The sequence below is a fragment of the Pavona decussata genome, unplaced genomic scaffold (genome assembly GCF_977016875.1).
Source record: "Pavona decussata unplaced genomic scaffold, jaPavDecu1.1 SCAFFOLD_93, whole genome shotgun sequence".
In the NCBI taxonomy this organism is placed as follows: Eukaryota; Metazoa; Cnidaria; class Anthozoa; order Scleractinia; family Agariciidae; genus Pavona; species Pavona decussata.
In genome coordinates, this window is record NW_028145510.1 from 3,021,374 (window position 1) to 3,036,292 (window position 14,919).

The following is a 14,919-nucleotide window of genomic DNA, read 5'->3' on the forward strand; positions in this document are numbered from 1 at the left end:
TAGTGATTTTACATTCAACGGAAGAAGTGCGTTGTGGCCAAAGGAGCAAGGCTTTCGTGTTGGCCACTACCTCAGCGCAGTGCTAACACCTGTTTCGATTCTTGTTACTCTAACCGCTTGTAATTTAACAGAAAAATCTGTGGAGGTATTTTGAAGATATCTCGATTTTATGCAAAGTAGGAACTTTTTCATTCATCTGCGTTTTATTTTAACTGTTTTCAAACATAACTATCTTAAAATCGGAGAAACCCAAGACGCTCAATATACATTTAGAGTGTTTTGCTATCAGGAATGACCTTTAAATAGAAAAGACAAAGTGTCAAGTTTTATTTTGCCATATTTATTGGTGGAAATGTGAGAATAAACAAAATCACCCCATAAAAAAATTGATTCATTATTTACTTGAAAACGCTCGAACAGATTTTTTTCTAGTTTCGCCTACAAGTTGTCTTGATTGAGTAGTTTAAATCCCTAAAGTTTCTTTGTACAGTGTCAGACTAGAATTCGAGATAATCGATGATGTTTAAAATGAGAGGCTATGGGCTGTAACAGCTGTTGCTTGGAAACCAATGAGAAAATTAACTTTGATCATGTGTTGAAATGATGATGTAGTATGAAGGAGATCGAAGATTATCTTGTATGCTAGATTGTCATTTCAAAACTTCCAATTTAAGTCCAGAAAAACTGCCGCGAGCCTCCTTAAGAAAAACAAAAAAAAATTTTGAAGACAACAAAATACAAAGTCAATTAACGTATCCATTATAGTGGCCAGCATCGGGAGGAAAAGCAAGACGACTACCGGCGGGAGAAACAATATGACGCTTTAAGAGGCGGCACATCATCAGAAATCATTTTACTCCGATCCGTCGCAACGAAACGTTGGATTTTTCCTCTTGAAGCAAAGCTTTTCGCTCACTTAACGTTGTAAAAACGAACGACAAAATCAGCAATCGAATAAAAGAACTCTTTATTCTCGAAAGAGGCGAGTATTCATGTGATTTTGTTGACAAAACTTTGCTGTTTTGCAAGACATTGTTTTTCTGGCAGTGTTGACACGCCGTTTAAATTAAGCTAAATAATGCTTACTTCAAAGCAGTCTTTTGAGCTCATTTTTTGGGTCCATGTTCATTATTTCCCTTGAAGTTTTATTTTCTATTCTCGTCCAATTATTCCGTCCAACAGCAGGAGAAAGAGCAAGACGACTAGCGGCACATCATAAACAGCGAACACCATTCGAATCTTGAAGAGAAATCATTTTACTCCGATCCAGCGTGACGAAACGTTGAATTTTTCCTCTTGACGAGAAACTTTTCGCTCACCTAACGTTGTAAAACGAACGCAAATATCAGCAATCGAATAAAATGACTGATTATTCTCGAAAGAGGCAAACATTCATGTGATTTTGTTGACAAAACCTTGTTGTTTTGTAAGATGTTGTTTTTCTTGCAATCTTGACACTACAACTTGACTGTTAACTTAACTTAAGCTTGACACTGCTAACTTCAGATCAGTCTTTTGAGCTCTTTTTTTCCGTCCATGTTCGTTATGTCCCTTGGAGTTTTATTTTCTAATCTCGTCCCATTTTTCTTCATTTAAGAAACTTTGATTCTTAGCTAAAATAGTCAAAGAAACGTCTCGCAACACTGTATCATTGGAATAAACTTTTTTCTATTTTTTTTTAATTGCAACACATATACAAAGAAGCCGCTTACAAAACAATATATCCATTACTCGCTACTTATTATATAATACTTATGCTACTTACAATTCAATACAATACTTGCGTTACTAACAATACGACACTTATACTCTCTACAACAGTTACGCTACTGGCAATACAACAACTGCACTGTAGTACGATACTTATACTACTTATAATAGAATATTTGTGCTACTTACAGTCCATTTTTTCTTAAAGGGTACATATACAGTATTACAACTACTCACGACTTTTTATGATCATATACGCGTATCACATAAAAGCAAGGAGGAAATATGAAAAAAAACTTAAAACAAAAAGAAAAAGTAGGACACGAAAAACAAAGGGAAAAGGAGAGAGAGGCCGCACTCCTAACGTAGAAGTCTTTGAACAAGAGTGGAGTTAAAAAAAAATCGAAGATTGAGTAGCAATCAGGGTACTATCCAAAAAAAAGAAAAGGTAAATTGAAGTCACAGTTCATTTGAAACAGTTCCATTTTTAAGTTGTATTTCTTAACAACGTTCGTCTTATAAGCAAAACATTTTTCGATTCCTTGGCACTTTAAGAAGGTTTGCAAAAAATATGTAAATTCACGGCAGGGTTTTCTTAATTTGGGATGAGTAAATGTGATATCGGTCAATTAGAAGTGCATCACTGGTGTAAAAGTATATTCTCAGTATTATCAACTAAAGCCAGACGGGTAGGTAGGGTCAAAGAAGTCTTGCGGCTTAACCTTAAGCTGTATCAACCAGTATTGTACGTTTTTCCAAAAATTTTGAACAAAATCACATTCCCAGAAGAAATGGATCAGGGTTTCTGTGTTTTGTTTACAGAAGGTACAGGCGTCCGTTAAAGAAATACCTATTTCATAGAGGTAATTGTGCGTGGCGATTCTTCTGTGAAGGAGTCTAAATTGGAAAAATAAAAGTTTAGTTTTTAGATTTAAGTCCTCATAATTTAAAAAAATCGGACGTATGATCTAAAATGTTTTTGACCTGATTGACTCACGCACGGGACCAATTTCGATAAAAGACCGGTTGATTAGCAATCCTTATAAGGGAATTGTACCAAATGGGTGAATTTCCAATGTATATTGGGTTTTCTTCGTAATTTAGATTTGACCAAATTTCAATTACCTCGAGCTCTCTAGTGAAAATATCTTGAATATTTAAACCAGCTACATCAGCTTGGTTTAAGTTACCAGTCAGAAGTAATTTGCCGCCATGTTTCTTGGTAAAATAATAAAAAAGGTTTCCATTTTGCTTGGTTGTTGTCATTAAGGTACTTCTGCGCCCATTTGGCATTCAAAGCGCAATTAAAGGATTGGAAATCTAACATTTTTAATCCACCGTCTATGTATTTATTTAACATCCGCACTCCTTCTAATTTTATCGCCTCTTTCATTCCGCATAACATTGTACAAAATTGGATGTATTTCGTTTAGATACGATTGCGAGGACGACTACGGTGACATGATATAGACAAGCTGAGAGGCAGCTAAGCTTTTATACGAGTTATTTTGCCTAGCAAAGTTAATCTTCTAACCTGAGAGCAATGTAGGATTTTAACGATTTTTTTCCTTTTTTTCCCCTGGTAATTTAGCATGACAGTTTCTTCCGCACTGGTCGAAAACCATACCCAAGGGATTTAACCTTTTTTTTTTTTTCTCAATTAACTTTAAGGCCTGACAGGCATAAACTACTAACAAGATTTTTTCGCATATATTTCTAATTTGAGCATTTCTTTGACAATCTTGGCAGAGAACAAACACAAATACTTAAAACAATAGGATACAACGGCAAAGATTAGAGTATGAAAGGTGTATGAGTATTTTACACTGAAAGTCTTTTTAAAGAACGTTCGTTAAAAGCGAATGTAAAATTAATAAAGTGTGATTTCATTTTTAATTTTATCAAAACAAAAAAATTTTGTTTTGATAAAAATTTTTCAATGAAAGATCGTTGTTTAATTTATTTCCGTACTGCTTGTTTTGAATTATCACATTTTGTTTTCGTTTTTTGTTTGTTTGTTTGTTGTTGTTGTTGTTGTTTTTTTTTTTTTTTTCATTTATTACTCCAGTATATATTAGAGTCTACTCAAGCCTTTTTCTTTGAGCTTTACGCACGGCTTTTTTTATAGGCCAAAATTTGCTAGACAGTGACAGTGCTACCATGGTTCGCCTCGATCATCTTAAAAACTAAGTAAAATAATGATAAAAACAGAAAATAAATATCATTTGGAATCCATTGAACAAAAAGCAACAACGTTGATCGAATTTTTTTGCCATTGAAAAACTGAAAACATTCATGGCCGCTACCGAGTGCTTTAATCTCGCAACGGCTTCTTCCAACGAAGGATAACCGAACAATAATAAGTGCCCTTTTTATGGGAGGAAGGAGCAGATCAAATTCAATGGAAGGGATTACTCTGCAAGTTCCTTCTTTGGACCCACGGTTTGCTATTTTTATCGATCTGTGCGTGTTATTGTCAAGTGTTAGAAAGCTTCACGGTGCAGGTGAATAAAAACTGTTCAATTGATGCCTAACATTTGGCTTAATTGTTGTTAGTTTGCTCATGAATTCAGTAAACTTGTATCATCCTTTAAAACAATCAACCTTTCTCGTTTTGTCTGTTTTGTACACTAAGAACCAGGTGAATTGTTTGTTTGTTTTGCTTGCGGAGGAGCATTTTCACGCCGAGCCGTGGCTGACTGTATTACGAGGTCCCTCGCCATTTTTACTCGTGGATATGCTTTAGCATCACGAGTGTTGGGGGCACTCTGTATGCAAATGAATCACTCACTCCGGTGTAACCGGAGGTGGAATAATAGCCAATCCCACGTCGGTAAAAAGCGACAGCCGGAAATACGTCTCGATCGCAGGTTAGATTTCTGTGGGTCGCCATTGAATGGCTGTTTTTTAGTGCTTTGAACGCATTCTCGCTGCATTCTCCAACATTAGAAGCAAGTGTCGGAAGAAGTGACAAAGTAGTGTTCTTCGAAGGTGAAGCAAAAGATTCACAACAAATGCAGATTGATACAATAAAGAGCGATTGTGTACCTCCTCCACTCACCAAGGCGTAAATCTTGATGTCGAAGTCGAATCGACGGTAGGTGATAAGACAGAAGTTTGTGACCTTTCATGTATTGTTGAATTATCCGTTGAATTTCCTTTTAATACAGGCACATACGAACAATTCCTTTCTGCTTTTTTTTCCCGTAGAAAAGCCACACTTAAAGAAATAACAAAGAGAATTGAGGATCACAGTTGCCTTTCGACACCGTTTAGGAATACTTGTACTATTATTAAAAAATATCGGTTGAACAAATTTGCATATCCGTGATTACGGTAAAATTGCGCGTCTTCGATATTTTCATTTCGTTTGGCAGATTTTCATTTAAATCAGGAAATCTAAACCTTCTTGGGCTTTCAGTGAACTCGCCGTTTTCCAGAGCCGTTAGCTATCCTTTCGGTACCCGTCCGTTGTTTGATGGATTACTTTACCTTATTACGCAGCGAAATCATTTATTGCATCGAAATCGCTTTTGGTAATTAAGCTATGCGAACTACGACTGAGGGACATGAGCATGTGAAAGTTAGTGTGCTGTTTTCATCTGGTGAAATTTAACTTTTTAATTCATGAGTCTTTTCCCGTCGTGAATTTATTTATTTATTTTCATTGTGTTTTTACAAAAACGTGGCAAGCTTTTAACAAACTGATATAATTCAGGGAGTGTTCTGTTGCTGCTTTAAAATGACCAAGATATAAAAAATAAATGCTACAGTTGTCGGGAAGCCACTTACATGTACGGAAAATAATTTGAATCTCCTCACAAATAGGGCCTTGTGCCTTGCGCCTTGTGTGATCTTCAAACTCAAACCAATCCATTCGACCAAAAATATTCGGAAATTCTGGTACAAAATGGAACGGCAATTTTCAAAAAAGTCAGTTCGTTACGAAATCTTTTGGCATTTTATTTCGATCAGACACTCGGCTCTAGCTACTCCAGCAGTGATCAACATTATTTACAAATGAAATGTGTTTCCGTCTTACTTCACCCCACAAGCTTAAGAATTCTTCCCCCAAGGTGTTTGCTTTGATAACGAAGAAAACATTGCCCCTTCCATTGATCAGTTGTCGGGTGAGTCGAAAACAAAGAAGTGAAAATAAAGTTGATGGAAAGTTCTGTTTCTTAAACTGTAAAAATGCACTTACAACTCCATCGACATCGTGGAAGAACAGAGTCATCCTTCAAGGACGATTACCAGCCCTTTGAGGTTGAACGAAGGAATATCAAGGGATAATAAGCACCAGGCACAGAGTGATGTGTCGCGCTCGGATTTCTAGATCACGCGATCTCGGGCTCGGATTTTTGAAGGGCTACGTTTGAAAAACTAGTTAAAGCCTCGGCCTCGAAATTTAAACGAGAGTCTCGGCAGGCCTCGAATTTTTCCATGATACCCCCTCTGGAAACATGTCCCTTAGGTCACCCCCTTCCCTCACTGAAAACTAGTTTGGGCAAACTGACCACCCTCCTCCCACCCCAAGGAAACATTGGAAGATAGGAGGCAGCCACAAACATCTGCATAACATTTGAATCCTCAAAACCAAAGAAAAAAAAAATGATGACGCCTCCCCCGAGGACATACCCAAAATTTGCCTTCCTTGTTTGATTTCTCCTTTACCCAAATACCTCAAATTTTTGTGAGGCTAACTCAAGTCTAAGTGGAAATCTGCTGCCCAGGCTGTCAAACCCTGACCCTGTTTATGACGCCTTGTTTATGACATGAATTAATTTTTCGAAAAAGAAAAAAAATGTAAATTTCTTACTTGCTAATCCGTTTTAACAATTTGTAGGTAGTCAGAGAAAAATAGACGCATTTCTTCCCCGCACCCACCCTCTATGGAGAAAAAAGGCGTGAAGAGCCCTAAGAGTCATCGTCACTATAACAATTCAAAGACCATTCCAAACTATTATAAATTAATGCCACCTTTTAGTTACGCCCATGGCATCAATGGCCACTTTCATCGCCATAACCACGAGTTAACGATAGTGTCACTTTGATTAAGAAACTTTTGCCCTCTATGTTATAAACATGTAATCACAATGAATCCTCGTAGAATTAGGGATTAATTTTCACTTGTATTTTTAATCCTTAATTCTACTCGGCCTCGTGCGATTAAGTATACATATAACCAACTAAAGTTTGGTATCTTGAAGAAATGGATAGTGGGGCATCACATTCAACTTGTTGCCTTCAAGGGTGTGCCTTCTTCGAATGACATTTTGAAGACCTGGCAAACAAATAAGAAGAGACAAGTACGGTGTGTCAGTTGCATTGCTTTAGTGGGGTATGTAAAAGTGACTTATATAACATTAGATTACCCATTTACGGGCTGATGTCTGATTTATGATTGCAATTAAGTTAAGTATCATCACATCGCGCAGGTTGCCAAAAGATAAGTCACTTACTGACAGAGGTAAAACAACGTTCTCTTACTGGGAGAGAAGGCATAAATAAGATATTAACCTGCAAATACTGAGTGCTTGGAGAGGAGTCAATTTTAATTATGCGAATCCGCCTCCCAGGTTGTGCGGAGGTCATGTGACCAAGCAGGCCATGTGCTTGCCATTCGCCTCGATTGATTGCGGTGAAGAAGTTTGCATTTGACTCCCACCACCTCCCCATGTCCCCTCCTCTTAACTTGTATTGGAATTTTTTCTGGCGTTTTTCTTGGCCCACAACTTCACCGGGCAAAATTATCGCATCAGACTTTATTCGTGAATTTAACTTCAACAAACGCGGCTATGGACCTTTTGTCCATAACCATATTAGTCTAATTTTTGTGTTGTTTTATTGTTGCCCAGTAAACAGAACTCAGGCAAGGCAGCACTAAGTGGTTTAATTACAGACCTTTAGATTCTAGTACGAGTACGAGTACGACTACGAGATTTGACTTCGAGTTTTTAGCGAAGTACTAAGAACAGATATATCACAGCAAGTTTCATTTCACTCTTTACGAACGACGAACTTGACGCAGTTGGTTTGAATGATGATAGTTAAGCCCTTTCGTGTTTCCAAAAAGACGAGATCACCTACGTTTCGAGGACTCGTTTTCGCCACTACGATGTTCTCACAAAAACTCGTCGTAAAATGACGACAGCTATCACGTTTTCCCGCCAAAATGACACTGGTTCACGAGCGCGCGCTCTTTGTTTATTGGAGAAACTTGTAGTCGTACTCGTACTCGTACTAGAATCTAAAGATCTCTATTATGAAGGAAGGGGAGAACGAACAAAAGGCTATCATCCATCTAATAGAGTGCATGCAGTAATTTTGAGAACTTAATTTGAAGTGCTACTCAACTGAAATTGAAGTGGGCTGTTGGTTGTTTACACAAATAGAATGCCATATTTGTTCCAAAATAATACGCGTTCGAGGAGTTTATTTCGATAAACTCGGAACTATAAATGGATAGCCGCTATGAAAGAAAGACGTTTAATTCACTCAGTAATTGTGTCTGGTAAATCTTACTACTAAAACTTAACACATTGCTTCCTTTCAATTGTTCGATACTTTTAATCGTATTGCAGTGTTCTAAATTAAGGTTAACAAACCTTCCTGGGTTTTTCTCAGAAAGCTAATTAACTGTAGAATCTGAAAATGACGCTACTTTTAGACATTTTTTCTTTGGTAGGTTAGCGCAAACCATGAAACTGAAAAACGGACAATGTGTGCCTGAATTTACAGTGAACGGAAGGTTCGTTAGTATGTTCTTTGGCTGAATTACGACCCCTCACATTAATGCAGACATCCCAACAAACTGGACTATGTCACTCAGGAGATAGTGGTCTAACAAAGTTTGTAAAGCCTTAATTCCATTATTCCCATTTTTTCACGAAAAAATCTTACGCAAAGTTTGACAAAGAAATAAATTTAAGGATCTCACGTGCTGGGCCAAAGCAAGAAAGCTACAGTGCTTCGAATGTCGCGAAAACCTGGCATACTGTGGTGCAAAGTACATTGTTTTGGTGCATGTTATTGTAAAATGTGTGACAAAAAAAAGGTAAAATTTTGTTTGTCTGATTCAACAGAATGAAGGGAATACGCACAAAAATAAACCCTGAGTTTTTGGCCTCCAAAGATTTGTACAGTTTCAGCAGTTTTCGCACCTCATTACAGCAGTTGTCAATGATACCATGCCGTTGACCAGGGACTCGAGACAAAACATTATATTGAAATTCGCGGGAAAGGCATAGGGGCCACGTTCTCTCCCGGTTTGTTTCTGTGCGCATGTATTATAGTCAGTAATGGGAAAAACTAAAAGATGTTGTAACGCATTTTGCCTCTCTCGATTCCTGTCTGATTTGTGAAGTTGAAAGCTGATCGAACCGGGACTCCCACCGTGCCACCATCTACGAAATAATTTTCTTTTTCTCATCGCAATTTTTTTTCCTTCTTTTGGTATCCATACTTAGCTCTGGTTAGCTCTTTCGCTCCCAGAATATTCATGACGACAAATTTCCTCTTATCTCAAGGAGAATATTTGACAAGCATGGCATTCAAATGTAAAGAAAACTTGCTCATAAGATGTAAAATACGCTTCTGTATGAACAATTTTTCCTTGAAAAGGTCAGTGGGGAGTTCACAACTGTTGGAGATTACAACACTTCCGTGGTTAAACTTTTGTTTCAAAAAATTGTTTTTTATCTCGCGCTGATTTTGAAGATGTTCTTCTCCTGTTTTCGGAAATTGTTCAATTAACAATATATCTGTGATTTGCTTAAACAGTATTTTATATAAACGTTAAGTGGCCCTGCGAACCTTTTAAATAGCCTTTTAGTTATTCTTCGTTTCAAACTCTAGGGGTTGTTGCTTGATTTTGACTATGTTCATGGGGGCGTGAAATGCGCACTTCCAAAGAGCCCAAGAACATTAAGATCCTCCAAACCAAAGAGGTAGACTTAGACTTGATAACTATATTATGAGTCAGAGGATACAAGAAAAATGAAGCTCTACAGTACCAGTCAGTCCTTATGAAATTCAACTTGAACATGACGACCTTTAATACGACTGTCATCCCAGTCCTTCTTTATGGGAGTGAATCTTGGGCGCTAAACCTCTTTCTCCTATTGTACTATGTTTCTTTTTGTTGTTGTTGTTGTTGTTGTTGTTGTTTGCGATTTAAGTCCCTGAGCATGGGATGACTTTGCTGATTTACTTTTCCATTTTATAACTTCAACAGTAATGTTTCATGCTGTCACGAAATAGGCATGCATGTCCCCGCATACGTGCGCTAAGTAAGATGAAATTGTAGGTTTCGAGGTCGATTCACGTTACGAATAAATGAATCGAGTGTCTCAGGCCTAGTGTCCTAGAATAACAAACATCGGTGAATTTCAATGGTCTACTTTCAAGACTCCACTGACAGTTTTAATTGTTCGGTAACTAAAACCAGGCCCACAATCGTCGGAAACGGAATGACTAGACGTGTTTTTTTGGGGCTTCGCTCGAATTGCCTATTTTTCCTTTAACTCCTCGCCTATGGCTGACATCTTTCTATCTGTTAAACGAAAACTTGTAGAAACAAGCATTTCCAGCTCTTCAGAGACCAATTCGCCAGAAGGGAAGCGCACAAAAGGCGAAGACACTGAAGTCGAAGACGAAGTGCTACGAGTGCAAAATATGGCGGACGACGTGACAGGCATACTTGACCAGATTATCGCACAACTCAGGAAACTAGACAGTATCGAGACCACTTTGAACGAGATGTGTGGCAGAGTTACCGAGATTGAGAGGGAGATTAAGATACTGAAAAGTAACACCAGCGTAATGGAAGAAATGGACACAGGTTTACCTGGCTTAAACGAACAGGTTGAGGAGCTGCAAAAAAAGATTGAAGATATTGAGGACTCAAAGAAAAAGGAGCTTTTGGAGCTTCATACAGCAGTAGAGAAAACCTGAATGTTTTTTGGAATCCCCGAGAGGAAAGAGCCAGAGAAGAGACGTGATACTCAAAGAGCCTTGTATGAATTCATTGAGAACGTCCTCGACTTTGATGATCATGTTAACAACATCGAGTTTCAAAGAGTTCATCGTATTGGTAAAGCGAATTCGAATGAGCCAAGAGCAACAATAGCAAGATTCCTGCCTTTTTCTGACCGAGAAAAGGTGTTGAGAGCCGGATTTAAGATCAACAAGAACACAAACTTTAAAGTCTTAGAAGACTATCCTCAGGAGATCACTACCAGACGCCGGGCGCAGATGTCAAAGCTCATGGAAGTAAAGAAAAAAGGGAAAAAAGTATCCTTCAGCAAAAAGGAACCGAAAAAATTGTATATATAGATGGTTTATATGTTCCTGCTTAGTCACTATGCTAATTTTGCCTTTACATCAGATTAGCGAAAACCATACGTAATTCCAGGGTGGTGGGGAATAAGATGTTAAATCAACGTAAGAAACAACAACAATAAAAATGAATAAATAAAATTAATATAAGTATAAAGAATTGGGAAATGCGTAGCAGTTGCTCTTGCTGATATCCGCACGTCACAAATTATATCCAATAGGTAAGCGGTTTTTTATTTGGTCTAGTGCCCTTTCTGGGGCATTGCTTGAACCAAGAAAGTTCTCTCAAAGTAATATGTCAGTGAGCGTTGTTTTTCCTCTGTGTCCAATTCTCTTTCGTTGTGATATCAATGAATTGTTTGCCTTTGCCTCTTCTTTCTGGATATTACTAAAACCAAGAACGGGGAACGGGAGTCTGGGAACGAGTGTACAGCGGTAATCCCTATAAGAATTCAAAGAGCGCGGTTTATCTTCGATTTCTTTGATTTTTACTGGCAATCACTCTTAATTCATGTTTGGAAACTTAACCCTGAATATCTGCCAAAAAATCTAAGATAAACCGCGCTGTTTAAGATGCATTAAATAGCCTATTTTAATTCTTATAGGGATTAACGCTGTACACTCGTTCCCAGACTCCCTTTCCCCGTTCCCGGTTTAGTAACATCCCTTCTTTCTTCAATCAACGGGGTAAAAACAATAGGCAATTGTTTTGTCGGAAAATGAATGTAATTAAGCAGTTATGTTCCTTAAACTTAAGCAAGAAAATTGTCTATCATGGCAAAAGTTAATTTTAAAGTTATCTCACTAAATGCTTGACGGATTCGAGATCTGAACAAAAGGAAAGCCATTTTTCGTGGTTGCAAAAACAGAAAGCTGGCATAGCCTTTTTGCAGGAGACTTATAGCACGACTGATGTTGTTGAAAAATGGAAATTTCAGTGGCCTGGAAATATTTTTTACTCGTATGGTACCAATCATAGCAAAGGAGTCATGATACTTGTTAGTGATAGATTACAATTTAAACTTAAGTCCGAAGATCAGGACAAGGATGGTCATTACATTTTGATCGATACGTTAGTTCAAGACTTCCCCTTTTTATTCCTGAACATTTATGCTCCAAAAAAACACCGCAGAACAATGTACCTTTCTCTCAGATATTTTGGAAACCTTTGAGGACAAAAAATATGATTCCATCAATCACCTTATTGTCGGAGGTGATTTTGATGCTCACTTAGAATGATCCTGAGTAAGACAATTCAGGCGGGAAAACAAACAAGAAAGACTCGGTTAAAAACATCATTTATATCACAATAGCTTTCGATTTGGTTGATATATGGAAAATCAGAAATACTGACAAAATACAATATACATGGAGGTAGAAGAGACCTCTCATTCAACGGCGTTTAAACAATTGGCTTATTAGTGACTGCATGCAGGATATAATTGGACATACTGATATTATCCCCTCAATCAAATCCGATCACTCAGCTATAACCTTGCAAGTCAATAGCATCACAGATCAAACTCGTGGTCCTTCACACTGGTGCCTTTAACTCGACCCTCTTAAGCGATGAAAAGTATATTAAACTCATCACCGCGAAGTATGATGAATGGATACATGACAGGAATTTGCAGAAGTCCACGAAAAACGCCTTCTTTGGGATTTAATGAAGTATAGAATTAGACAAGCTACTATCACCTACAGCAAGGAAATATATAAGAAGCGATAGCCAATTACGAGATGTTGAAAACAGAGAACCCCTCTGAAGAAAATATCGAAGCCTTTGAGGAGGTAAAAATCGAATACAATTCTTTGTATGATTATATCACCCAAGGCAACATCATACGGTCAAAGGCCAACTGGTATGAGAAAGGGGAAAAAATAATAAATATTTTCTAAGTCTTGAAAAAAACCCAGAAAGCAAAAACCTGTATAAGGAAATTAGTTGACAAACAACATTCTGGCCGCTACTGGGGACTTTAATGGCCGACTCACTAAACGCGGCTTTCGCTTATGGAAATTTTGCAAACCCACAAAGACAGGCTGATAATTCGTTTAATCGAAAAGCAAAACAAAGACAAAAGATTTGTAGAAAATTGGAGACCTATATCGCTACTCAACGTTGATTACAAAATCGGTTCAAAAGCATTAGCTTTAAGGCTAGAGAAAGTTCTGCCCGAAATCATACACGAGAATCAATGCACATATGTGAAGGGTAGACTTAAGATAATGAAAACGTATGCAATGCCTAAGTTCAAGTTCAGAGCTGCACAAATAACGCTAGCAAAAGACATCATCAAAGAAATTAACAGAGTTCTATTTCGTTTTGTGTGGAGTGGGTGCAAAGATAAAGTAAAACGCTTATCTTTGATTGGCGATTAAAAGAAGCGGGTTAAGAATGCCGCACGTGGAAATGTTGATAAAAACACAAAGAATCATGTACATGAAAAAGTATTTAGATGGGAAAAAAAGTACATGTAAAATTGTTTTGGATCATAACTCAGGGACCATGGCGGCTCTTTCCTGTTAAAATGTAATTATGATGTGTCCGCCCAGCCACGAAGTTTGCCAAAGTTCTATCAGGAATGTCTTTGTGAATGGGTTTCATACAACGTGGATATCTCATGCCCTTCCTCTTATTCTCAAGTGCTTAATGAAATCATTTGGAATAACAAATTCATACGCATAAACGACAGACCTTTGTACGGAATTAAAATTATAAACAAGGGCATACTCAAACTCGGTGATATCCTTCGCTAGTGATTATAAATTAAAGTCGTGGGAATCAATGAAAATAGTGGGGTTAACAGCAACAGACTACTTCCCTTTAATTAATATTTAATGCAATGCTATTCCAAAAGACTGGATGAACTTATTAAAATCGCAGTCAGTTTTGCCAAGCGACCCCTCATCCAGTAATAACTTAGGATCCACAGATCTCTCTCGAAGGGTATTCCTTCCTGCTTCATCTCGAAGGATATATTGGAACCTAGTTGGAAATATTAAGAAAAAACCGACTGCTGAGTCTAAATATGAAGACTTGTTTTCCATGCATAGCTTACAGTGGGAGCAGGTTTATCTTCTCCCAAGAATAGCAACTCTTGTTTCAAAAACTAGAGAATTTCAGTACAAACTGCTGCATAAATTATATAAACAGACAAGAGTCTCTCTAAAATGGGTTTGGTGCCGTCACCTATGTGCTCCTTTTGTAAAAAAATTAGAAGAGTCCCTCGAGCATTTATTCATTTATCGTGATACATCTAAGGATTTCTGGTTTTCGGTGATAGAGTGGTTAAAAGAGCATAGTTTTGGTGTCAATCATCTGAGTGCATTAGACATAACATTTGGATTTATAAGTAAAGACAATTTATTATTAAATCATATAATTATTCTAGGTAAACAGGTAATTTATCAAAGTTGCTCCTTAAATATAAAACCCACATTAATGCTGCTGAAGGCCAAAATCCGTTCGACAAATCTAATAGAAAGTTTCATAGCGGAAAAAAATGAGGACTTACAAATCCAAAATATGTTAATGACGGGACCGCTCAAGCGTACTTCGCTTGACAGGTGTTACATGATCGATGATGGGTATTACCTTTTCTTGTCAGAATAAAAGAGGTGCATAACAATTTTCAGTCAGAGACAGAGAGTCAGAGGTTGTAACAAGATGAACTGTGCAGAATAAAGGACGATCACAGTAAAGAGTGTTGGAGTGGTTCTTTTCCTCAAGAATCCTCCAACAAATTTCACGTCTTAACGAAGGAACTGTGGCCAAACTTTTGTAATCTGTACAGTTTTGACCAAAAAATAGGAAAATTCCCATGGCAATGCTCCTTTAACTAACAAAAATGCACAAAAAAAAAAACA

General features: G+C 37.5%; 1 protein-coding gene across 1 annotated transcript in view; it reads right to left on the reverse strand.

The window, feature by feature from the left end:
* Positions 1 to 6,194: 6,194 nt before the first annotated feature.
* LOC146473636 (E3 ubiquitin-protein ligase TRIM45-like) overlaps positions 6,195 to 14,919 on the reverse strand; it is a 59,605-nt gene continuing 50,880 nt past the window's right edge. Inside the window, exon 5 of the mRNA XM_085118337.1 lies at positions 6,195 to 6,994. Within this exon, the coding sequence (XP_084974463.1) occupies positions 6,900 to 6,994 (95 nt within the window). The 3' untranslated portion in view covers positions 6,195 to 6,899. The remainder of the gene's footprint in view (positions 6,995 to 14,919) is intronic.